General features: G+C 45.1%; 1 protein-coding gene across 2 annotated transcripts in view; it reads right to left on the minus strand.

Annotated features, from left to right (window-relative positions):
* Nucleotides 1-24686, minus strand: part of KIF2C (kinesin family member 2C) — a 752439-nt gene that overhangs the window by 388252 nt on the left and 339501 nt on the right. For both annotated transcript variants that reach the window (XM_069232808.1, XM_069232807.1), the window contains 3 exons: nucleotides 24075-24175; nucleotides 12633-12728; nucleotides 11399-11453 (listed from right to left, as the gene is read on the minus strand). In XM_069232808.1, coding sequence (XP_069088909.1) covers nucleotides 11399-11453; nucleotides 12633-12728; nucleotides 24075-24175 — 252 coding nt within the window. The remainder of the gene's footprint in view (nucleotides 1-11398; nucleotides 11454-12632; nucleotides 12729-24074; nucleotides 24176-24686) is intronic.

Consider the following 24686-nt stretch of genomic DNA (forward strand, 5'->3'; position numbering starts at 1 on the left):
CGCATCCGACGCTCCGGGACTATCCATACTACTCTGCCTCCTCCAAGACATACACGCGCACAGATTTCTTCTTAGCCTCCTCAGTTTACTTCCCGAATCAGGGAGACGGCGATTGAGCCTAGAGCTCTGACAGATCATGCCCCCATTACATTAGTGGCCCACCTTGATGGGGGGCGCGTCGGGACCCCAAGCTGGCGCTTTAGAGTTACCATACTGTAGAGTCGGGTGGTGGAAGAGACACTGCGACGCATGATCCTCGATTACCTTAATCACAATGACGGGATGACTAGCCTAGAGACACTTTGTGAGGCATTGAAGGTAGTTGTCCGCGGAGAGGTGATTTCACTCTCGGCCAAAGAAAATAAGGCTAGGAGAGAGCAGAGAGGTGTTAGAACAGAAAGTGTCGGCTCTAGGGCGCTCCCGTAAGCATACTGGCGCTCCCAGAGTATGGAGGGAATTGAAGAAGGCGCATCATCAGCTGAAACGGCTGGATTGGGACAAGGCAGAGGATGCAGTAGTTCGACTTAAACAAATACTATATAGGGAGCAATCGCTGTGGGAAATTCCTCGTCCACCATCTAAGGGCGCAGCGATCGGCCACTGCTATAAAGATGGTGCGATCCCCTTCTCGGGGTGAGGTACGAACAGATGGGCAAATGGCTGAGGTGTTTGCTGACTTTTATAGGGAGTTGTATGCAGCAGACACGGGGAACGACGCAGACCCTTCCTCCTATCTCGCAGACTGTCGAATTGTCCCGCTCCATGAGCGGTATGCGACCGCCCTGGACCAGCCCATAAGGTTGGAGGCGGTGATCTCAGTGATTTCCCGCCTGACGGTTGGGAAGTCTCCTGGCCCGGATGGCTTTACCGCGCTTTTCTATAAAACTTTGTCCAGAGCTGGCCCCTGTCGGTGACCGGAACCCTCTCACCCAGCTTGTTGGAGGCCACCATCACGATCATTCAGAAGCCGGGGAAAAACCCAGAGGAATGTGGTTCATACTGGCCTGTCTCACTTTTAAACAGACACCAAGTTATTTACCGGCATCCTGGCACAGCGCCTTAATCCCTTTATGCCTGGGCTTGTGGACCCAGATCAGGCGGGCTTCATACCCCACCGACAGTGTGGGGACAATACGAAGAGGCTCTTACACTTAAGTGATAAAACTAACAGGCGCTCATCCTCTCCATTAATGTGGAGAAAGCGTTTGATAGGGTACATTGGCCCTATCTTTTCTAGGTGCTGGAGCGCTTTGGAGTGGGTCCAGCGTTCAGGTCCTGGATTCAATGCATCTACCGTGCACCTAAGGCCGCGGTCCGAGTAAATGGGACGCTGTTGATGCCGTTTGATAGGGCGGGGACGTGACAGGGGTTTTCGTTCTTCCCCCCTGTTTGCGCCTTACATGGAGCCTCTCTCGCTCAGCGCCTTCGCGACTATCCTTACATCTCCAGTGTCGAATTTGGGGGGAGATCATCACCTCAGTTTATATGCAGATGATGTGATCCTCACTCTGGCGGATCCTTATGGTCTCGCTGCTGGCCCTCATGGAAGCCCTTGGCGTGTTTGGTTGGGTCTCTGGGTTTAAAGTGAATATGCAGAAATCGCAAGTATTAAGTCGGTCAACCCTTCCAGAGCATGAGGAAGACTTGAGGTGTCGATATCCCTTTCTATGGTCAGCGTCGAATGCATCTTGCCCAGGAATTGAATTGGCTACTTTGGTGGCGAGGACGTCTAGCCTGAACTACACTTCCCTCTCCCGGGAGATTGAGGGACCTAGGGAAATGGGGGAAACAGAAGCTCTCCTGGTTTGGCCGGGTCTCTGCGGTGAAGATGACAGTGTTGCTGCACATACTTTGTGTTTCAAACGCTCCCTCTGACACCGCTGCCCCTCACTATAGCAACACACCAGTCATCGATTTTGAAATTAATTTGGGATGGGAAACCGGCGCGGATCCCGTGGCGCACCTTGTACAGTCCTAAGGAGGAGGGAGGACTGGTGATCCCTTGCCTGTTGAGGTACTTTCAAGCCGCTCAGCTGCGGTTTCTGCTGGAGTGGAGTCACCCGCTCACCGCAAAGCACTGGTGCTTTATGGACCAGGCAGTTGCTGGGTCCCATATTTGGAAGGAGCCCAGGCTTCGGCGTAGGCACAGAGCGCCAGGGCTTTATTCTTCTCCGGTTGCGGGTGCGACGCTCTGGGTGTGGGATGGGGGAGAGGAAACACGGTCTGACGCCATTCCCATCTATGTCACCGATCTGTGAGAATCCAGACTTTGTCCCAGGTCTACAGGTTGAGCATTTTGCCGCTGGTATGAAGGGGGTTCTAAAAGGGTAGGGAGCATATTAGATGTGGATGAAGTAATTTCTTTTGACCAGATGAGGGAGACGTATGGACTGACAGAGGCAGATAGGCTGATGTATTACCAGGTTCGGCATTGGGATCTTCTGCCGGCGAATAGGCCTCTGATAGACAGGCCGCTTACACCATTCGAGAAATGGCTTCTGATATAGAAAGATGCTAAGCAGGTGATATCGGAACTGTACAGACTGCTTCAGGGGGCAGAGAGGCCGACGAAATCCAAGGGGCAGAGGAGATGGGAGGTAGAGCTGGGGAGGGAGTTGACAGAAGAATGGGAAAGTATCTATTAAAGAGGGCATCACACTTCTTACAACTCGTCAGGGACAGAGACGGCATATAAGCAGGCTTCCTACTGATACTATACCCCGGCAAGGATGAATGCATGGGATCCCTTTAAGTTGGGCCTTTACTGGAGGGGGTGTGGCAACACAGGCACACTTTTACACCTACTTTGGCATTGCACCAAGTTAGAGGTACTGGAAGAGCATCCTAGACGACAGTATTCCAGACAGATCCCTAGACTGCTGTCATGTTATTTTGGGTTTACCCAACCCTATCTTCTTCCCTCTTCGCTTGCAGAGAGGGCAGCAGATGGCCCTGGCCCTTAATGCTGCACTGCAGGCGTTCCTAGCTCTCTGGGGCTCGGACAGGCTACCGATTTATACCTCCTGGCTACATAAGCTTTGGTTTATAAAGGCAATGGAGAAATTAACACTGGCGTACAGGCAGCAGGCGGGAGACATCTGTACCCTATGGAAACCATTCATTCAGATTTTGTCCACGGAATTTAACGAACTGACTTGGCCAGCATATTTAAAGGTTCCGGTGTTAATAAGAGATACTTGATGATGGGAGGTTTGTCAGTGAAGAGAAGGGGGCCGGAGGTCTTTACCGATAGGGAGGGGGTGTTAGGGGGCGGTAATGAGGTGGGTGGCGCGGGGAAGCACTGTTATGCATTATTTGTTCCTGTCTTTTTTGTTCTCCAGCTCTTCCTTGGACCAGACTCTCTTGTTATTTATGCCACGGCTATAGGCACTTAGAGGAGGGCGGTTGGGTGGAGGAAGTACAGCTAGCTATGTCAACCAATATCCACTGTTGGGCCGTCCACTGACATGTGTGGCAAGGGATACTGTTATATCTTGACAGCCAACCGATTTGGATGTTGGTACAGAGCTTGTATTTGGTTTATGTATGTTAAATACCAAACAGATATGATCCATAAAATGCCAGTATTAAACTTCAAAGGCGAGGGCTTACGCCCAGAAACACTATTGCCCAGTTCTTTTCATTTTTGAAAGGGTTTATAGAGACTTTATAATTTAATAAGACACTTTATGAAAACAATTTTTTAAAAAATGCAGTCCCTTAACCTTATTTTTAATATTAATACCTTAAAATGTTTTCTACATGCCGATTTAAAATATGTTCCAGGACTCTGCAGGTGCAAACTTTCTACAGTTTGTAAACAGATTAAGGAGGAAACCCCTGCAGTCTTCCATAGACCATGCATATAAGCATAGTTTCACTACACAAGCAAAATCATGCAAACTGAACAGTCCTTTTGGAAGATATGGTTTGGGGCTCAGGTGATAGTCAATATGTTTTCAAAATTAGGTTTTTGTTTAACTTCTGTGGATCTTATGGTTGGTTACTCTACGACTTAAAAACATTTCACCTTAATATATACATATATACATACATATATATACACATATGTATATACACATATATACACATACACACACACACACACACACACACACACACACACACACACACACATACACATACATACACACATACATACACACATACATACACACATACATACACACATACATACACATACATACATACATACACACATACATACACATACACACATACATACACACATACACACATACATACACACATATACATACATACATATACATACATACATATACATACAGTATACATACATATGGAAAATGTCACTTACCCAGTGTACATCTGTTTGTGGCATTAGTCGCTGCAGATACACATGCTGTGCACATCCCGCCATCTGGTGTTGGGCTCGGAGTGTTACAAGTTGTTTTTCTTCGAAGAAGTCTTTGAGTCACAAGATCGAGGGACTCCTCCCATTTCGGCTCCACTGCGCATGGGCGTCGACTCCATCTTAGATTGTTTTCCCCGCAGAGGGTGAGGTAGGAGTTGTGTATGCTAGTAATAGTGCCCATGCAATGGAGTGAATACGTATGTACATAATGCAGTTTAAAGTAATATATATACAAATTTACAAATGTTCAAGATCAACTTCTAAACGGCTACAGGCTTCCGGGGAGGCGGGTGGGCGCATGTGAACCTGCAGCGACTAATGCCACGAACAGATGTACACTGGGTAAGTGACATTTTCCGTTTGATGGCATGTGTAGCTGCAGATACACATGCTGTGCATAGACTAGTAAGCAGTTATCTCCCCAAAAGCGGTGGTTCAGCCTGTAGGAGTTGAAGTTGTTTGAAACAATGTTCGTAGTACTGCTTGACCTACTGTGACTTGTTGTGCCGTTAACACATCTACACAGTAGTGTTTGGTAAATGTATGAGGCGTAGACCATGTTTCAATCATTGGAATATTTCCTAGAAAGGCCATGGTAGCACCTTTTTTTCTAGTTGAGTGTGCCTTTGGTGTAATAGGCAGTTCTCTTTTTGCTTTAAGATAACAGGTTTGAATGCACTTAACTATCCATCTAGGAATGCCTTGTTTAGAAATTGGATTTCCTGTATGAGGTTTCTGGAAAGTAATAAATAATGGTTTTGTTTTTCGAATTAGTTTTGTTCTGTCAATGTAGTACATTAACGCTCTTTTGATGTCTAATGTATTTAGTGCTCTTTCAGCTACAGAATCTGGCTGTGGGAAGAACACTGGTAATTCTACTGTTTGATTCAAGTGGAACGGTGATATGACTTTTGGTAAAAATTTTGGATTTGTCCGTAGAACTACTTTATGCTTGTGTATTTGAATAAATGGTTCTTGCATGGTAAATGCTTGAATCTCACTTACTCTTCTTAGAGATGTGATGGCAATTAAAAATGCAACTTTCCATGTTAAGTATTGCATTTCACAAGAGTGCATGGGCTCAAAAGGTGGACCCATGAGTCGTGATAAGACAATGTTGAGGTTCCATGAAGGAACTGGTGGTGTTCTTGGTGGTATAATTCTCTTTAGGCCTTCCATAAACGCTTTTATGACTGGTATTCTAAATAATGAAGTTGAGTGCGTAATTTGCAGGTAAGCTGAAATTGCGGTAAGATGCATCTTAATGGAAGAAAAAGCTAGCTTTGACTTTTGCAAATGTAGTAAGTATCTTACGATGTCTTTGGCAGATGCGTGTAAGGGTTGAATTTGATTATTATGGCAGTAATAAACAAATCTTTTCCACTTATTTGCATAGCAATGTCTAGTGGTAGGTTTTCTAGCTTGTTTTATGACCTCCATACATTCCTGTGTAAGGTCTAAGTGTCCGAACTCTAGGACTTCAGGAACGAAATTGCTAGATTCAGCGATGCTGGATTTGGATGTCTGATCTGTTTGTGTTGTGTTAACAGATCTGGTCTGTTTGGTAGTTTGACATGAGGCACTACTGAGAGGTCTAGTAGTGTTGTGTACCAAGGTTGTCTTGCCCATGTTGGCGCTATTAGTATGAGTCTGAGTTTGTTTTGACTCAACCTGTTTACCAGATATGGAAGGAGAGGGGGAAAAGCGTAAGCAAATATCCCTTACCAACTCATCCATAACGCATTGCCCTGAGACTGATCTTGTGGGTACCTGGATGCGAAGTTTCAGCATTTTGCGTTTTCCTTTGTTGCAAATAGATCTATTTGTGGTGTTCCCCAATTCTGGAAGTAAGTGTTCAGTATTTGGGGGTGAATCTCCCATTCGTGGATCTGTTGGTGATCCCGAGAGAGATTGTCTGCTAACTGATTCTGAATTCCTGGAATAAATTGTGCTATTAGGCGAATGTGGTTGTGAATCGCCCAATGCCATATTTTCTGTGCCAGGAGACAACTGTGTTGAGTGTGTCCCTCCCTGTTTGTTTAGGTAATACATCGTTGTCATGTTGTCTGTTTTGACAAGAATGTGTTTGTGGCTTATTATGGGTTGAAATGCTTTCAGCGCTAGAAATACTGCCAATAGTTCTAAGTGATTTATGTGAAACTGTTTTTGCTGAGTGTTCCATTGTCCCTGGATGCTGTGTTGATTGAGGTGTGCTCCCCCACCCTATCTGGAGGCATCTGTCGTTATTACATATTGTGGCACTGAGTCTTGGAAAGGCCGCCCTTGGTTTAAATTTATACTGTTTCACCATTGAAGCGAGGTGTAGGTTTGGCGGTCTACCAAGACCAGATCTAGAAGTTGACCCTGTGCCTGTGACCATTGTGATGCTAGGCACTGTTGTAAGGGCCGCATGTGTAACCTTGCGTTTGGGACAATGGCTATGCATGAGGACATCATGCCTAGGAGTTTCATCACCATTTTGACTTGTATTTTTTGTTTTGTATACATGGCCTGTATTACATTGTGAAATGCCTGAACCCTTTGTGGGCTTGGAGTGGCAATCCCTTTTTCTGTGTTGATTGTCGCCCCTAAGTATTGCTGTGTTTGACACGGCAGAAGGTGCGACTGTGTAGTTGATTGAGAAACCTAGTTTGTGGAGGATTTTTAGGACATAGTGTTGTGAACACCGTTCTAGCGTGTTGGTTTTGATTAACCAATCATCTAGGTACGGGAACACATGTATTTGCTGCCTTCTGATATGTGCAGCCACTACCGCCAGGCATTTTGTAAAAACTCTTGGCACAGTTGTTATTCCGAATGGCAACACCCTGAATTGGTAATGTACCCCTTGGAATACAAACCTTAAGTACTTTCTGTGTGAAGGATGTATTGGTATATGGAAATATGCATCCTTTAGGTCTAGTGTTGTCATGTAGTCTTGTTGTTTGAGCAGTGGGATTACGTCCTGTAATGTCACCATGTGAAAGTGATCTGATTTGATGTAGGTATTTAATGTTCTGAGATCTAGTATAGGTCTCAGACTCTTGTCTTTTTTGGGTATGAGAAAGTACAAAGAGTAAACTCCTGTTCCTTTGTGTTGGTTTGGTACTAATTCTATTGCTTCTTTCTGTAGCAATGCCTGAACTTCTAGTCCTAGAAGATCTATATGTTGTTTTGACATACTGTGTGTTTTCGGTGGGACGTTTGGAGGGAATTTGAGAAATTCTATGCAATAACCATGCTGGATAATTGCTAGGACCCAAGTGTGTGTTATTTCCTCCCAATGTTTGTAAAACTTGGTTAGTCTCCCCCCCCCCCCACAGGTGTTGTGTTGGGGATTTGTGACGTGGAAGTCACTGCTTGTTTTGAGGAGTTTTGGGACTTTGGAACTTCCCTCTATTCTTTTGGAATTGTCCCCCTCTATATTGTCCCCGAAAACTTCCCCGCTGATACTGGCTCTGATAAGTGGGTCTTGTTTGTGAGGTTGAGGGTTCTGTGCTTTGTCCTCGAAATTCCCCCCCCCCCCCCCAAAATGTGTCTTTCGAAATGTGCCTCTGCTCTGTGGGGAGTAGCGTGCACCCATGGCTTTGGCCTTATCGGTCTTTTTAAAGTTTTTCGATGGCAGTGTCCACCTCCGGCCCAAACAACTGTTGTCCGTTGAATGCCATATTCAGCACGGCTTGTTGTATTTCCGGCCTGAATCCTGATGTACGCAGCCATGCATGTCTCCTTATTGTCACGGTTGTGTTTACAGTTCTAGCAGCTGAGTCTGCAGCGTCTATTGCTGACCGTATCGGATTGTTTGAGATACTCTGTCCTTCTTCCACTACTTGCTGTGCTCTGTTTTGGAGCTCCTTGGGCAAATGTTCTATAAAGTGTTGCATTTCGTCCCAATGAGCCCTATCGTATCTGGCCAACAAAGCCTGTGAGTTTGCAATACGCCACTGGTTTGCTGCCTGTGCCGCCACTCTTTTTCCTGCTGCGTTGAATTTACGACTCTTTATCTGGAGGTGGTGCATCTCCTGAAGTGTGTGAGTTCGCCCTCTTGCGAGCTGCCCCTATTACTACGGAGTCTGGTGTTAGCTGTTGTGTGATGTACACGGGGTCTTTTGGTGGCGGTTTATATTTTTTCTCGACTCTTGGAGTAATGGCCCTTCCTTTTACAGGCTCCTCAAACACTTGTTTGGAGTGCTTTAGCATTCCAGGTAGCATGGGGAGACTTTGATACTGGCTGTGTGTGGACGACAGCGTATTAAATAGAAAGTCGTCTTCAATTGACTCTGAATGCAGGTTGACATTATGAAACGCCGCTGCCCTTGACACCACCTGTGCGTAGACTGTACTATCTTCTGGTGGTGACGGTCTAGCTGGAAAACAGTCAGGACTATTATCTGACACTGGAGCATCCTAAAGATCCCACGCGTCTGGATCATCTTGACTCATCCCTGTATGAGTCGGGGATTGCATCATTGGTGGTGTGGCTACTGGCGATGGTTGCGGAGAGCGTGGTGGAGACTGTGGCGGGCTTACTTGTTTAGCCACCTTAGCCTGTGGCTGCTTGTCCTTCTCCTGGAAGGCAAGTTTGCGTTTCATTCTAATAGGAGGGAGTGCGCTGACCTTCCCGGTTTCTTTTTGAATGTGGAGCCTTCTTTGGGTGTAGTCTGGCTCTATTGTCTCCAGTTCCTGTCCAAATCTATGTGTTTTCATTTGTGAGGACAGTCCTTGTTCCTCTGTGTAGGAACTTGTCTTCGGTTCCGAGGCCGGATGTTTCGGTATCGAAACCGTTTCGGCTACTTTTTTCGGCTCCGACGCAACCTTTTTTATTTTTGGCGTCATGGTCTCTCGGTGCCGACCCATTTCGGTGCCGCTGTCTCGGTGCCGAATTTGCTCGGAGCTGCTGTCTCGGGCCCGAGATTGCTGTGTGGCGGTATCTCGACCGGATTACTTCGACACCAGCGTGCCCTTTTTCGGTGCCGATGATCGGTCACCTATTTTTCGGGTTAAGCCATGGCCTGTTGGCGGTGGCGTCCCCTGGGCTTTTGTTGTTTTCTCGTGAGTTTTATGTTTCAACATCTTACTCGCGGTTTTCGGCGTTTCTTCGGGATCGAGCTCGTCCGAGTCCGATTCCTGGATGGAGAAGGTTTCTTCTTCCTCCTCGAAACGCCCTTGTCCTGTCGGCTCCATCTGCAGTCTTCTTGCTCTTCGGTCTCTTAAGGTCTTCCTGGACCTAAACGCTCAACAGGCTTCACAGGTATCCTCCTTGTGCTCTGGGGACAGACACAAGTTACAGACCAGATGCTGATCTGTATACGGATACTTGTTATGACATTTTGGGCAGAAGCGGAATGGGGTCCGTTCCATTAGCCTTGAAGAGACACTTGGCCGGGCCGACCAGGCCCCGACGGGGAGTCGAAAAAAAACCCGAAGGGCCACCGGAGCTCTTCAAAAGTCGGTGTCGATCTGTTGTAACTAACCCGATACCGAACACAAACAATACCGACGATTTTTCCGAGATTCTAACTAACTTTCCGACCCGAAACACGGAGCGAAAAGGAACACTTCCGAACCCGATGGCGGAAAAAAAACAATCTAAGATGGAGTTGACGCCCATGCGCAATGGAGCCGAAATGGGAGGAGTCCCTCGATCTCGTGACTCGAAAAGACTTCTTCGAAGAAAAACAACTTGTAACACTCCGAGCCCAACACCAGATGGCGGGATGTGCACAGCATGTGTATCTGCAGCTACACATGCCATCGAACACACATATATATATATATATATATATATATATATATATATATATATATATATACACATACACACACACACATATATATACACATACACACACACACACCTATCAAGAGATTTTTTTTTTTTTTTTTTTTTTTTTTTTTTTAAGGGCAGCAACACTTGTGGCCCGGGAAAAAATTTCGAACATCAAATGAGTGACAATTTACAGCAAAAGAATGTCTTCATTTCGCCTCCCTCAAACAAATGTAATATAAACTATTAAATCGACAACGTGAAAAAACATTTGGGAGATTGATATTCAGGAGAAAATTTGCAATCATTCTACCAGGAAAAAAAACAAGCTGTCAGCATTGTCAAAGCCACCTTTGCTTGCTGATCGGCCAAATAAACATACCTCCTACAGCATGCCAACTTATGTGAACGCATGTGTCCCCAAAATGCATATGTATTCTTCAAGCTGCCATTTCTTTTAATGAACTACTCCAAGATGTTGCATGCTGCGTGTTGTGTGAAAGCGCAAGAGCGTGCAAGAGGGTGCACAAGAGAGCGTACGCTAGAAAGCGAGAGATGGCAAGAGAAAGAGGGCACCAACACTGAGGTGATATGGTTGAAAACGACAATAAAAAAATCTGAGCACGACAGGGAGGGTCAAGAAAGCAATGGACAAGTTGAGAGGGAAGAGCAGCAGATGTAGGGGTGATGAGGTTGGTACAGGATCTGAAGCAGACAGGGGTGTAAAAAAAAAAAAAAAACACGCAGTCCGACTATGTAATGGAAAAGTAGTTGTTTACCGAATGTAAGTGGAGAAAGGATGCATAGCTTCCAAGCACACGGATCGAAGAGGAGCTATGCTCCAGCTGACCAAACAAGAGGAAGGAAAGCAACTGAATAAGCAAATAAGATAACAAAGCAAACCAATCGTGAGCAATCTCAAGCGACAGGTGACCAAAGATCCGTCCTTCCACCCACATCCCCCCCCCCCCCCCCCTCCTTTTAAGTATTGGCATCATACACAAAGGACTTTCGAGGACAGACCTAAAAAGCATGTTGGGTAGCAGTGCAAATAATGTCTTCTTGCTATATTGTGGTTTCTATTAAGTGCTTAATGCTGCATTTGCAAACATGTCAAGTTTAAACAAGTTGTGGTGAGAATTTTAGTACAGGTAAACAAAATGTAACCAAGAAGGCTCATTTTAAAAATTAATACCAATTATTTACATTCTTATATTCAACACATGCACGCTTACCATGTTTATTTAGAGGACGCTTTCTTACACACACGCATATTCTGTGCTCTTCTGCCTACATGAGAAAACAAGGTTTCTGAAATTAGATGGTAAATTTAAGTCACAATGTGGTGGAATGTTTTTACAGGCCATTTACACATCTGTTAAAATACTTTCTGACCAGTATCTTTAGAGTGATGTTCTGTTATGATCACAGTATGATCTTTTGTCGTGGTCTGTAATAAAGATCCATTTTAATAACCATTTACTGAGGTGTGGATGTGCATGAGACTTTCCCTCCCAGAAGATGGGCATCGGACAGCATTACATTTAAAAGTGTGGGGCACTGGATAAGTTTGACTGCTCACTTTTCTTGGGATACATTTGTTTAACAAAATGTTCACTGTTAATGGAAACAAATGGTCAAAGTATTAGGCTAATAGTCTCAGCTGTAAAGCTGAAACAGTATTAGATATTTGGTCCCTTCCTTATGTGGAAGGTTTTATTGGATGGGAAAGGCTTTCAAGAAGTATTGAACTGTGTTGGGGAAAGAGTAAATGGATAACCACCACTCAAGAAATTGATTTCAGTAACTAGATTGTAAATTGGGCCTTAAACGTTTTCCCACCAAATAATCGCAAAGCGTTCTAATCAAGCAAATCTATCACCAGGGGAGTAGAAAGAGATAATGGCACATACGATGGTGAAATAAGGTTGTCTGTTGGAAAGGTGCAACTGTACATGATTCTCTCTCTCCCCCCCCCCCCCAACTTAACTACGGCCACAACAGTCCTGAGAACACAGTTTAAACCCAAGTGATTGAGGAAAATGGGACAAGGTCTGACCCAGAGCTACCAGAGACGGCCAGTGCTGCAAAATGGTAGGAAAGCAAGGTGGCAAATAGCTGCTAGGAGAAAAATAAGACCAGGGAAGTTAAGTGTATGAGGTCCCCACAGGAAAAATATAGCCCCATGCCTTTTGCACGAGTACCTGATATTTGGAATGTGCCAATTTATTCTAATTTATTTAAAGAAAAGATTTGTGCAGTGATTACTACTATTAATCCAGTCAACGAATTTCAAATGAAATTAGTTTGTACAGGCAAAACTTATGGAATTCACAAATAATATGTAGCAGTATAAATAGGATTTTGTGAGACCAAAAGAGCACACCCCAGATATTAGCTTCTAGCACCACTATTTTGGCCTTTTCATTAATTCATAATTGAGACAAAAACATTTTTAGATCTACTTACTGGATCTGAGAGGCTTATGCGCTGACAATCCAAAGTTGCACGGAACTCTTTAATCATCTTGCCAAACTCCCAGTTTGGAGCACTGGTGTCATATTCCTGCGGAGCAAACTTTTATTAGACAAGTATTTTGACCATGGTGCAACAGCAGCAGGGGCTAGCACTGAAATCAAACAATGGCAGATTTAAAGAAATCACAAATGATTCTGCCATCATATTTCCTTCTCTGTAATCTTCATTCCAATCAGGAACATTTAACAGCTAAAGACTAGGCACACTAAAAACATTCTTGAAAACTAAGAAATCAGCCACTACAAGAATTGCAGGAGACTGAACAAATGTTTGTGTATCAAAGCCAGAAGCAAGTCTTCAATCAAACCAATCTAATAACCCACCCCTCCCCCCACTCCCTAATAAACCCCGTGAACAGTTTCCTGATGGTAATATGGAAGAGTTCAAGCAAAAAAAGAACCATATCCTGTGATAAGATGCATCCTCTGCCAGTAAAAAGCATGGGGGAAATGACATGACACTGGCCTGCAAAATCCTGAATGTGGCTTAAAACGGCCACACTGCACCAGTACTCTGGTAAATTCCTGAAGGATTAAGCAAGGCACATGAAGCACAATACTTTCATAGTTAAAAAAAAAAAAAAGAAAATAACCAGACCGTTGGGTACAGGGAAGTCCTCTAACGGGCACAGACTTATCAGTGGAATCACGAATATTACTGAACTTCAGTTGAGCAACTATGATTAGGGTGCAGGTGTCTGCAGTACATAAATCAAGATTTACTGCACAATCTGGTGGGTGTTAGACAACCTCTAACAAACAATGTCTATTCAGTGCTATAGACCTCAAGAAAACTAATTTAATGACAAGGCTAAAAGGAAGTAAAATCAGTTATAGAAACTCAGAAGATGCAGGCGTGTTTTGGAGCGAAAGTAGCACATTTTGGAGAGGATGATCCAGCATGAAAACTTCTGAATCACATGGTGCTTCTTGGAACTAGAATAGGTAATTAAGATTTGAACGAGGTGATCGAATCAAAGCAGAGACCTACCTCTGCAAAGATTGTTTACGCAACCTCTTCCTTCCTGGTAGGACGCAGAGGTAGAGAGAACAAGGAAACTAACAGATTTGACAATGTGAAATCACAATGTGAAATCTTTTGAAAGAACCACTACTCCACGGTTTCAGCTTGTATGGTAAAACTTACATAATACGTTGGAGCTAAGAGGGCCTGCAGCTCACCAATATTAGCTGCTGAGGTGAGGACAGAAAAAGTCTTGTGGGTGAGAAATCTCAAAATAATGGGTTTGAACAGTGAGCTATTCAGCAGGGCAAGTAGAATAATCAGGTCCCACTGAAGCATGATGAAAGGTGAAGGAGGTATACAAGATAACTCTTTCTTGAAAGTCATCACAACAGGTACTTCAGGAACATTCTTTCTGGTGAATAGTCTCTACCTCGATTTTAATCACATTTTGAATCTCCTCAGGCACCAGACTGGATCTGGAAATGCTTGCAGAGTCACCTGCGTGCAGTCAGGTGATGTCATCTGCTTCTGTGACAACCTTATCCCATCGACAGTTGCATACAGGCACCATCCCCACAAACTAAAGTTTAGGGTCTTACTTTCTCCAACATCCTCAGGTACAAAAAGTGGCTGACTTAATGAAACCTGAATAGGCAGTACACAAATCTAACTTGACACTGTATTTTATTGCCGAAGGTCCATGTCACACTGGGTCGGGGGGGGGGGGAAGGGGAGGGTGTGATGGGCAATCTGTAGGTAGATAAGAGGTTTCAGTAGATTTACTGAAAGAAACATTCATTTGAAAGATACATTTACTCACAAATTCTTGCTTTTTAATTGATATTGGTGCAACAGATTCACCCATAATGAACAGTGATGCAATAGTGACATCACTTTCAGAGGTAGCGGTTTCAGACAGTTTGCCATGAGAAAAAAAACGTAGTATTCAGAAGATACTGACAAGGCATAAAGCTTGCACACATTAGGCATAGCAGTGAGCACAATGGTATTTGTTTTTTTAGCATCAAAAGTCTCAGCGTATACAGGTGTAAAGGTACAAAGCACAAATCAGGAATAATACCACCAGATTCAAGTATCAGTGTGGCATAATAAAGGAAGCAGGAGGAACATGTGAAAGATTTTTTAATTTCACAACAAATGAGTTCAATAGAGGGTTAATCAGGCAAACAATGAAAAGGCCAACAAGATGTGCAAGGAGGCTTGTGCACAGAGCAAAGCCTAGCCGGGCCAAATACATAAGGAAGAAAAAAAAAAAAGTTTCACCTCTAGGGAGTCCACGCACATCACACCAAGCAACAAATCTAACTAGAATGCACCATGTTGACTGGACATTTTGAGGATCTCTGGGCCACTCAAACAAAGCTCGGCCAAAACATCAGCATCACAGCCCAGATACCCTGAAATTTCAGAAGAGGTGGAAAACCCTTCAAAGCAACCATGTCAAAAACTGCTCCAATTAAAGGTAGACCTTGGGAAGGAAAACCCCAGGGTTAGCAACAATATTGTTATCTACAAGTTATCCAAGACCACCCAAGGAGAGCTCACCTTTAACCACCAGTCATCATAGTATTACAGACCACAGAAGATGGTCACAATCAACAAACTCTTTGTAAAGATTCAAGGGCGAAAGTAAGAATGAATGGTCGGATGGAACGCTTATTGTGGATGTATCATTCAACAAAAGGGATCTATTTACTCTGGGCTTGCAGAACTAGCACATGAAAATGTGTCCTGCAGGCATAAGGACACCATCCAATTCTTTTGATCCTAGACCACCAGAACTTTAGCTCATGTAATTACTTTAAACTTTTCCTTACCAAGGAACACTTTCAGCATCATGATGTCTAAAATCGGTCTCAGGATTCCTGCCACCTTGGCGACCAGGAAGCAATGCTCTAGCATTCCAGTCCCAATTATGCCTCTGCACTACATTGAGTAAACCCTTGGCAAGAAACTCCACAGCACTGCAGAGGAAGCAGACATGATCTGCCACAGCCGCAAATTAGCTGAAGGAGTCTGAGTGGGAGACCCTAGAAAGGTTACAGCATAGCCAACCTGGATAAATTAAAGAGCCTGCTAGACCAACTTAATGAAACACCAGTAGGGAAGGCAATGTTTAAAATGGGCTACGAGATGCAGTTGCCCACTTTTGGGTTAAATAAAGTGGTTTAGATGAGATTCCTGATTAAAAGAAGATTGATGCTTGATGCTACTGCTGTCCTTTTCCACTGTCGCTGTCCCCAGTGCCATCAAGTCTACATAGGTTACTGGTTTGGTATGAAAGCTAATACGGTCTGAAGGAGTACTTACTAAAACTACTGGTGGAACAGACAAGTAGGTTGAGATCAACCCAGGGAGCGAGTAGTTACCCTGCTGTCATCTGAACATTCTGTGGGTTATGAAGCTGGCTTTCTGTATGGTGCACTAAAAAAAGTACACCGTGCAGAGTCCAGTGGATCCCCAATTGGTTTGCAGAGGCAAAAGTAGATAGGATTAATACTCTAGTCTGGGGTAGTGTGGGCAAGTAGTTAGACTTAAAGGTTAGAGCTAAGCATTTGTTGTACTCTGAGGCAATAAATGACAAAGAATAAATACGAGACCAATTTAGAAAAATAACTCTTAATTTTAAACCCAAGAAGTTAATTATCAGATAGGTACGTTTTTAAGCATCAATACTTTTCAATTGCAAAAATGCAATTTCAGGGTTTTGTGTTAACCAATGGAAGGAAAACACATTCAGCAAACAAGCACTTTACAATGACTCATGGGACCAATCTTGAAGACTTAAGGTAAGTGCTGGGCAAGGGTCAGGACCACACCAACAGGTCACTCCAGGTAGCTCTGAGGCAGAGGATTGGTCTCCATGGTTAGGATGCAGGCTTGAACCGGGGAAGGGGGGTGGGGGTAACTTGCAAAAATGAGGTGCTCAGGCACGCAAGAGCATCTTGGGTATTCTTCTCCAAAGCCCAGAGGCGACAGATGTAGAGGTGACTTTTTGAGTTGGGTTGTCTTTGCCTAGAGCGCTCGCGGTTGGGGGTTCTGAGGCTGCAGGCGTTGTTGTGAGCTCAAGAAGGGGTGAAATCACAGTGAACTCTAGAACATGAGAGCCTGTGGTGTCGGCACCAAGCGTCCACTTCAACTAGGGCCGGCTGCATCTGGTTTTTCTCACCTTAGAAACTGCAGGAGAGGGAACCTGCATGCAGAGGCTGCAGGATACTTCAGGGAGTCCAGGAGGGGTGAACCACAATAGCCTCAGACTGAACAGCTGGGCAACCTGGTTGGCACCAGTGGTCTGCTTCACCTCGAGTCATGGACGACTGGTGCAGCAGCGACTTCAGGTGTCAGGTCTTGGCAGTTCCAGGGGTTGCGGAGTTGGTTAGAAAGCAGGTCCACTGCTCGTGGGAGACAGTCTTTTTCAAAGGCAGGCAAGTCATCCCAGGTTTCTGGAGGTTAAGCTGCAGATACAAGGCATCTTTTGGTGCAAAGTCTGTTGAGGTGTGTAGACAGGCTGGCAGGGTTGGTACCAGGTCAGCAGTTACTTCTCTTCTGCGAGTGAGTCTTTGTCCGTGTCTTCTTAGGTTGTCAGAATCTCCGTTCTAGGGTTCAGGGGTGCCATCTAAATACTAAATGTGGGGCCATTACAGGGAGTGCCAGGGGGCAGCCAATGGGTTACCCACCTTTAGGGTGACACTACACCCTTTTTATGACCACTTCCACTGGGCAGGACCCTAGCCCTGGTGGCCTAATTCCTTCCAAACAGGAGGAGGAACTTAAAAAGCGGTGTCCACTTCAGCTTGTCCACCTTAGGGTTTGAACTGGCATGAAGTGGGCACCCCTCGTAATCTGCCTCATTTTCCCACCTGTTCTGCTGCCAAAAGTGGACTCAGGACGGGGAGGGGGATACAGGGGGGTGAGGTTGTCGATCATCTCTACCATCTACAGAGACCTAGGTCACACTGCAAAAGCGACTAGGCATTTGAAGCTTCCCATCCTGGAATATCCATCCTACTTGGGTGAGGTGCTAACACCACCACCCAGTGCAGGCTTTTGTCTCTTGCTCTAGAGCGCTCGCAGAGGAAATCCAGAGGCTCCCCCTGACCGTGACTGCCTGTAACAAGGAACCCGACGCCTTGAACCAGCACTGCACCTGCAGCCCCAGGACCTGAAGGAACCGAACTCCAGTGCAGGAGCGACCCCCAGGCGACCCTCTGCCTAGCCCAGGTGGTGGCTACCCCGAGGAGAACCCCCCCCCCCCCCCCCATGCCTGCATCGTTGAAGAGACCCCCCGGGTCTCCCCATTGATTCCTATCTGGAACCTGACACCTGTTAGCACTCTGCACCCGGCCGCTGAGGGTGTACGTTCTGTGCCTGCTTGTGTCCCCCCTGGTGCCCTACAAAACCCCCCTGGTCTGCCCTCCGAAGACACGGGAACTTACCTGCTGGCAGACTGGAACCAGGGCACCACTGTTTCCATTGAAGCCTATGTGTTTTGGGCACCACTTTGACCTCTGTACCTGACCGGCCCTGAGCCGCTGGTGTGGTAACTTTGGGGTTGCCCTGAACCCCAAACGGTGGGCTACCTTGGACCCAACTTTGAACCCTGTAAGTGTTTTACTTACCTGTGAACTTAAATACTCACCCCCCACCCCCAGGAACTGTTGATGTTTGCACTGTGTCCACTTAAAATAGCTTATTGCAATTTGTCAAAACTGTACATGCTATTGTGATTATTCAAAGTTCCTGTGGCATACCTGAGTGAAATACCTTTCATTTGAAGTATTACTTGTAAATCTTGAACCTGTGGTTGTTAAAATAAACTATTTTTCTATTTAAAAAAACCTATTGGCCTGGAATAGTCTTTGAGTGTGTTCCTCATTTATTGCCTGTGTGTACAACAAATGCTTCACACTACCCTCTGATAAGCCTACTGCTCGACCACACTTGGACCACAAAATAGAGCATTAGAATTCTCTTTTTGCCACTATCTTACCTTTAAGGGGAACCCTTGGACTCTCTGCACACTATTTTCAATACTTTGAAATAGTATATACAGTGCCAACTTCCTACATCACAGATGCTATATTATAGCGCTTTATGACAGTTGCAAACTATAAAATTATAATATAACATATAGCAACTGTCAAAGCGCTAAAATGTAGCATTGCTTTCTTTTGAGGTTACTCTGGAACATGTACTTGTCCATGTTTAGCACTCATGTTGCTGAATATAAGCACTGGTTTTGTCCAGGTGGTGACAAGTAATAAAGTGTTACATGTTGAGGTGGTGTTTAAATACATTTTAAACAACACATTTTTGTATTTTTAAGGTATTTGGAGCTGTGTGGTGACAAAATAAGCAGATAAACACTGAAAAGTTTGCATTTAAAAATACATTTACGCGGAACATGAAATCAAGCATATAAAATGTTATATTGTAGCAACAGTAATATATCGCTATAATGTAGCAGTGCTTTCTTCTGAGATTGGTTTTGTATGCGCAAGAAAGTGCTGCTACATTATAGCGCTTTATGGTCTACTGGGCTGGAATTCTGTGGCAGCATAGTTTTCCAGTTGGTGAGTAATTGTGTGATAGTGGTATGGTATAGCTTGTATTAACAGCTATATTTGAATTAACACATTTACGCAAAATAAATTATTCAATACCATGTTAATAGATTTCTCCTGTGTTAATTTGAATTGTAATAAAAATATCAATTACCATTAATCGTACGATTTGCATTTATATTACTCAATGTCCATAATATCTGGCAGTAGAGCTTGATTTGTAAATCACATGCCGGTGCCTAAATCTTTCCTTTGCAATGCGCGGCTGTTGATGTTCAATGTGAATACTGAGGCACCATTATCCTAAAGCCATCTCGGGCATTATGTACATATATGTACAGCCACTTTTAACCTCTTTAGCGGAGTGCTTAATTTGTAAATAATCACGTGTCAGTGCCTAAAGCTTTCCTTTCTAATGTGTAGCTTTTGCAGTTCAATGTGAATACTGAGGCACCATTATTCTAAAGCCATCTTGGACATTTGTAATGTCTTTAACGCCTTTAGTTTGCAGTGCTTAATTCGTAAACAAACATGTGGCTGTTGCAGCTCAATGTGAATAACGGGGCATCATTATTTTAAAGCCATCTTGGGCATTTTTTTTATATATGTACAGCCATGTTTATACCCTTTATCTTACTCTGGTAGTGCCTAATTTGCACCGTAAGGGGCAAGGCTATTCCCAGACGTGGGTCCCTTGCTTGCTGCGCCACTGGATTCAAGCTAACCAGGCAGATAAAGGTTGATACCCTGAAACCAGTCCAAGGATGCTTGAATCCTGTACAGGGAGGACCTGGCTTGGCAGCTCAGGCTGGACTGCTCCCATGAGGAGGAGGGTCAAAACTGATTTGCATATGGCTAGGTCCAAACTGGGGTGACGTGGCTAGAAAAATGATGGATTAAACCTAGATCTGTGACGGGGGGGGGGAGGGGAGTGTTTGAAAAGTTTCAACACTCCGTTCATCATTTTATTTTGTGATGTTACCATTATTCTAAAGCCATCTCTGTACAGCCACGTTTAAGCCCTTTAGTGGAGTGATTAATTTGTAAATCACGTGCAGGTGCCTAAAACGCTCCTTTGCAACGTTCAGCTGTTGCAGCTCAATGTGAATACTGAGTCACCATTATTCTAAAGCCTTCTTGGATATTTTTAATATATGTAAAGCCACTTTTAACCCCTTTAACTCACTCAGAGCTTAATTTGTAAATAATCACGTGGAGGTGCCTAAAGCTTTCCTTTCCAAAACGCAGCTGTTGCAGTTCAATGTGAATGACCATGATTCAGGCCAACTTAACATCCTTATTACACTGACTGTTTGAACACTCTTGATATGTCTGGCAACCCTTTTAGTTTATTCCTGTGACTCTTCAGTGGGTTTTTTGTGTCTTTTTGGGGGGATTGTACTAGCCAGCTAGCCACTGATGGTGGGGTGGTGAAAGTGGTATTCTATTTGAATAAGCATGGCACTTGGACTCTGAGGCTGAGAAGTCACTGTAGGACTGATCTCCCACACAGTATGGCGCTATCTCAGAGACTGAGACCTATCACAGGAAGAATGGCGTCGAGATCCGTGCCGGCATCACCTCTTATACGATCGAGGACTTATGCAAATAAATATCCCTCGCCTTAGATCTTCGATGACCCCTTTTCTCCTCCTTAGCTTTTACCAAGAAGAGCTTAGCCTCTCCTTCAAGGCCTTCAGGTTCATCAGCTGGTAGGACACGTATCCCTCCACGTTGTGGTCCGAACTCAGGCACCACAAGCAAGTCTCATGAGGCTCTGTCACTGACATGCAACCCCTGCACTCATAACAAGGCTTATTCCCTATCTTTTCGGTGGAGACATTGTAACTCAACAACAACACCTTGACGTCAGATGGAGACGCTTGTGGAGTTGTGCAATTGTGACGTCAACGTGGAGAGATAGGAAGAAAAATTTCCATCGAACGCTGGTGCATTGGGAGAATTCATAAGGTGAGAATTCACAGGTAGTTGTATCCATCAGAAATAAAGGTACTTTATTATAAGCACACAAAACTAGACTACCATTGGTATGCCTCCATCTGGAGGTATGAACACAGAATATACACTAGTAAGTACTCAGTAAAAGCATAAATTAGCTAGGGCCCTATAAGGGGGTGGTGGGAAACCATATACTTAAAAAAATGGAATGTGAAAGGGTGTCCCCAACCAGTGTATGGAGTAGTAGGACAAGGGCTGGGGAGAGTGGAACCCAAAAAAAGGTAAGTACCTAGAAGATCCCCAGCTGCTGGGTGCAGAGAGGTAAGTTAACCCGTCACCCCATAGGATAACATGGGGAACTGGTGGTTGGAGAAATGCAGAAGCAGGACCTGATCGGTCAAACCCAAGGGCAGATTCTGGGCAAAGAGGACCTACAAAAGAAAGGGACAGAGTACAGTCCACACAAGAGTGTCCAGGTGGGGCAGGAGCCAATGCCCACCCTTCTGTAACTGAAGACCCAGGTCGATGGGGATGGATGGAAATCAGTAGTGGGCCCAGGAGCTGCAGGAGTCCCTAAAGTTGCCTACGAGCTGTCCCTCGACTGTCACTGGATTACAGACAGGACCGATTAGGAGGATCACCAATAAGCACAGGCAAATGCAAAAGGTTCTGTTGGATGCTTTGCAAAGTTATGGAAGACCAGCAAGGTCCTGGTCTCGACCCTTGGAGGGGTCTGGGCTGATGCTCAGGAAACCCAGAAGCAGCAGTTGGAGCCCCCACAAGTAATCCAGGGCAGCAGGCACAATAAGTCACAGTGAGCACACCTTAAGAGGAGCTCCACATGGCTGGAGCTGCAGAGAAGAGACTGTCCTGCAGAGGTGCTGGGGGCCAGGGCTACTTGGAGCCTGAAGATTCTACAGAGCAGGAGTCAACAAGCCTTGGTTGCGGCAACAGTCAGGGTGCACAGGGTTTCTGTCCCAGTGGCAGAGGAAAGGCCTCAGTCTTCGGTGTGGGGCAGAAGGCAGATCGGGCCCAGGGGATCCCTCTGAACCACCATTTGTGTTGAAAACTTTGCCGATCTGGAGGACAGAAAATCCCACCAGCCGGGCGTCGTTGCCTTAGGTGCCTGTGGATGCAGGAGAGTGACTCCTTCACTCCAAGGGAGATTCCTTTTTGCTTCTTGGTGCAGTCGAATTCTTGCGACCATAGAGGATATGCAGTGTTGGAGCTGTTGCAGAATGCTGACAGGAGCCGCGGAAACAATGTTGCAAAGAGGTGAATTCTCAGGCGGTGCAGTCTTGTCAAGTTCCTGTGTAGCCCAGCAGCAGTTCGAGGCCAGGACCAGATGTCTTTGCAGAGTTGCTGGTGGAGTCTTGTACGACAAATCTGGGGACCCACCCACAAGGGAGTCCCTAAATAACCCAAAGGAGGGGTTTGGTCACTCTCTGGGGTGACCACCAATCAGGAGGGTGACCGACCTCAGCTATCTGGCCTACCCAGTCAGATGCTCCCAGAGGCCTCTGCACACCTTGTTTCAAAGATGGCAGAACCAAGAGGCCACCTGGAGGCGATCTGGGCACCACCCTAGGGGTGGAGATGGAGGAGTGGTCACTCCCCTTTCCTTTGTGTGTTTTGCGCCAGAGCAGGGACCAGTGGTCCCTGGACTGGTGCACACTGGATTATGCAAGGAGGGCACCAAATATGCCCTTCAAAGCAATCTGGTGGAGCAAAGAGACTACCCCTCCCCAGCAACACCTATTTCCAAAGGAGAGGAGGCTGCACCACTCTTACAAGAAATCCTTTGTCCTTCAGTCCCCTATTTGGGCTGGCCAAGCACAGGAGGGCAGAATCGTGTCTGTAGGACTGTAGCAGTGCAGGCTGCTCACAGACCCCGAAAGACTGGTAGGAGAAGAACTGGAGGGATCCTCTAAGGAACCCCGGAGTATGTGGAATCATGCCACCAATAATGGAATCAATTACGTTTGATACCAAATATGCCCAGCTTTGGAGTTACCATTATAAAGCTGGAACACAGGCAGTAACCAGTACATTGATAAAATGGCTTTCCCGCACTTACAAACTCCAGGGAATTGGAACTGGTGTTTGCAGGGGCACCTCTGCTCATGCAGGGGTGCCCACACACACAGGGCCCTGCACCCTGCCCTTTGGGCTGAAAGGACCTGCCATAGGGGTGACCGACCTTGGGTAGTGACCAGCAGTGAAAGCGTGGATGCACCATTTTACGCAGGCTGCAAATAGCAGGGCTGCAGACAGTTTGCATGGGTTCCTATGGGTGGCACAATACATACTGCAGCCCACAGGAACCCCTGGGGTACCAATACCCTGGGAACCTAAGTACCATCTACCTGGGACTTACAAGGGTATGAAGTACCAAAACAACCAAATTTGGTGGAGAGAGCACAATCATTGGGGTCCTGATTATCAGGATTGCAGTGAAAACAGTCTAAGCACACTGAGATCAGGCAAAAAGTGGGGCGTAACCATGCCAGAAAGAGGGGACTTTTCTACATGTACCAGATGTGAAACTTACACACCTAGTAAAATCACATTCCTGCATCACTGACAAGGCCAAGCATTGAACTGAACCATACAATCTGGGGCAGGGCTGACAAACCTAACAGGCACTTGAAAGTGATAAGCTGTGGTATTAATCTATGCTAATTATAACCTACAAAAGAATCTTTGTTTGCAAACATTGTAAAACATTTTCATTGTTCTAATATATAGAAGGACCACAGGGCTGTCATAGTATTCATAACAAAGAAGACCCCATGATTGAGAAATCACTACTAAGCTGAAAATTGATACGGACATACAGGGTATTTTATGTATACAATTTCACCTGTGCACGTTTAGTTCGCATCTCAGAGTTAAGTGCTTTCTTTTCTTCTCTCTTGCTTTTCATTTTCTCCATCTCTTTTACAATATTAGATTTTCTTCGAGCTAAGGAAAATAAAATGACATTCGTTAAATATGTGAGACAATTATGTCAAACTACAAAGTGTGAAATCATTACAGGGAGGTGGTTGGTTGGTTGGGGGGGGGGGGGGGGGGGTGAGGTCCCAGCTTCAGACTAGAAAACAATTAGAGGGGCGTTTCTGACATAGGCACCCAACATTGAATCCCTCCCTCCCCCTCCCCCTCCCTCTATCAATAGATATATATCTAGATAGATATCTATCTAGGTAGATATACATATATTCTTTTTTAAAACAGTGGGTGTAGCCACTTAATTAGGATTCCAAGGAATGAAAATTCCTCCTCTGATTTAACCATTAATAATCGTCTGGCAGTTTTTACAAAACTTTGCAGACCTATATCTTTTTCTGCATTGGCTGCTGATTCAAAGTTTCACAATAAGTGGTTAAGTGGGTGCAATACAAAAAAGGGTGGCCTCAAAATATTTCCCCCCCAATACATTATCCAAAGACTCGGTACTCGTAAATAGCAGCCA

The sequence above is a fragment of the Pleurodeles waltl genome, chromosome 4_2 (genome assembly GCF_031143425.1).
Source record: "Pleurodeles waltl isolate 20211129_DDA chromosome 4_2, aPleWal1.hap1.20221129, whole genome shotgun sequence".
In the NCBI taxonomy this organism is placed as follows: domain Eukaryota; kingdom Metazoa; phylum Chordata; class Amphibia; order Caudata; family Salamandridae; genus Pleurodeles; species Pleurodeles waltl.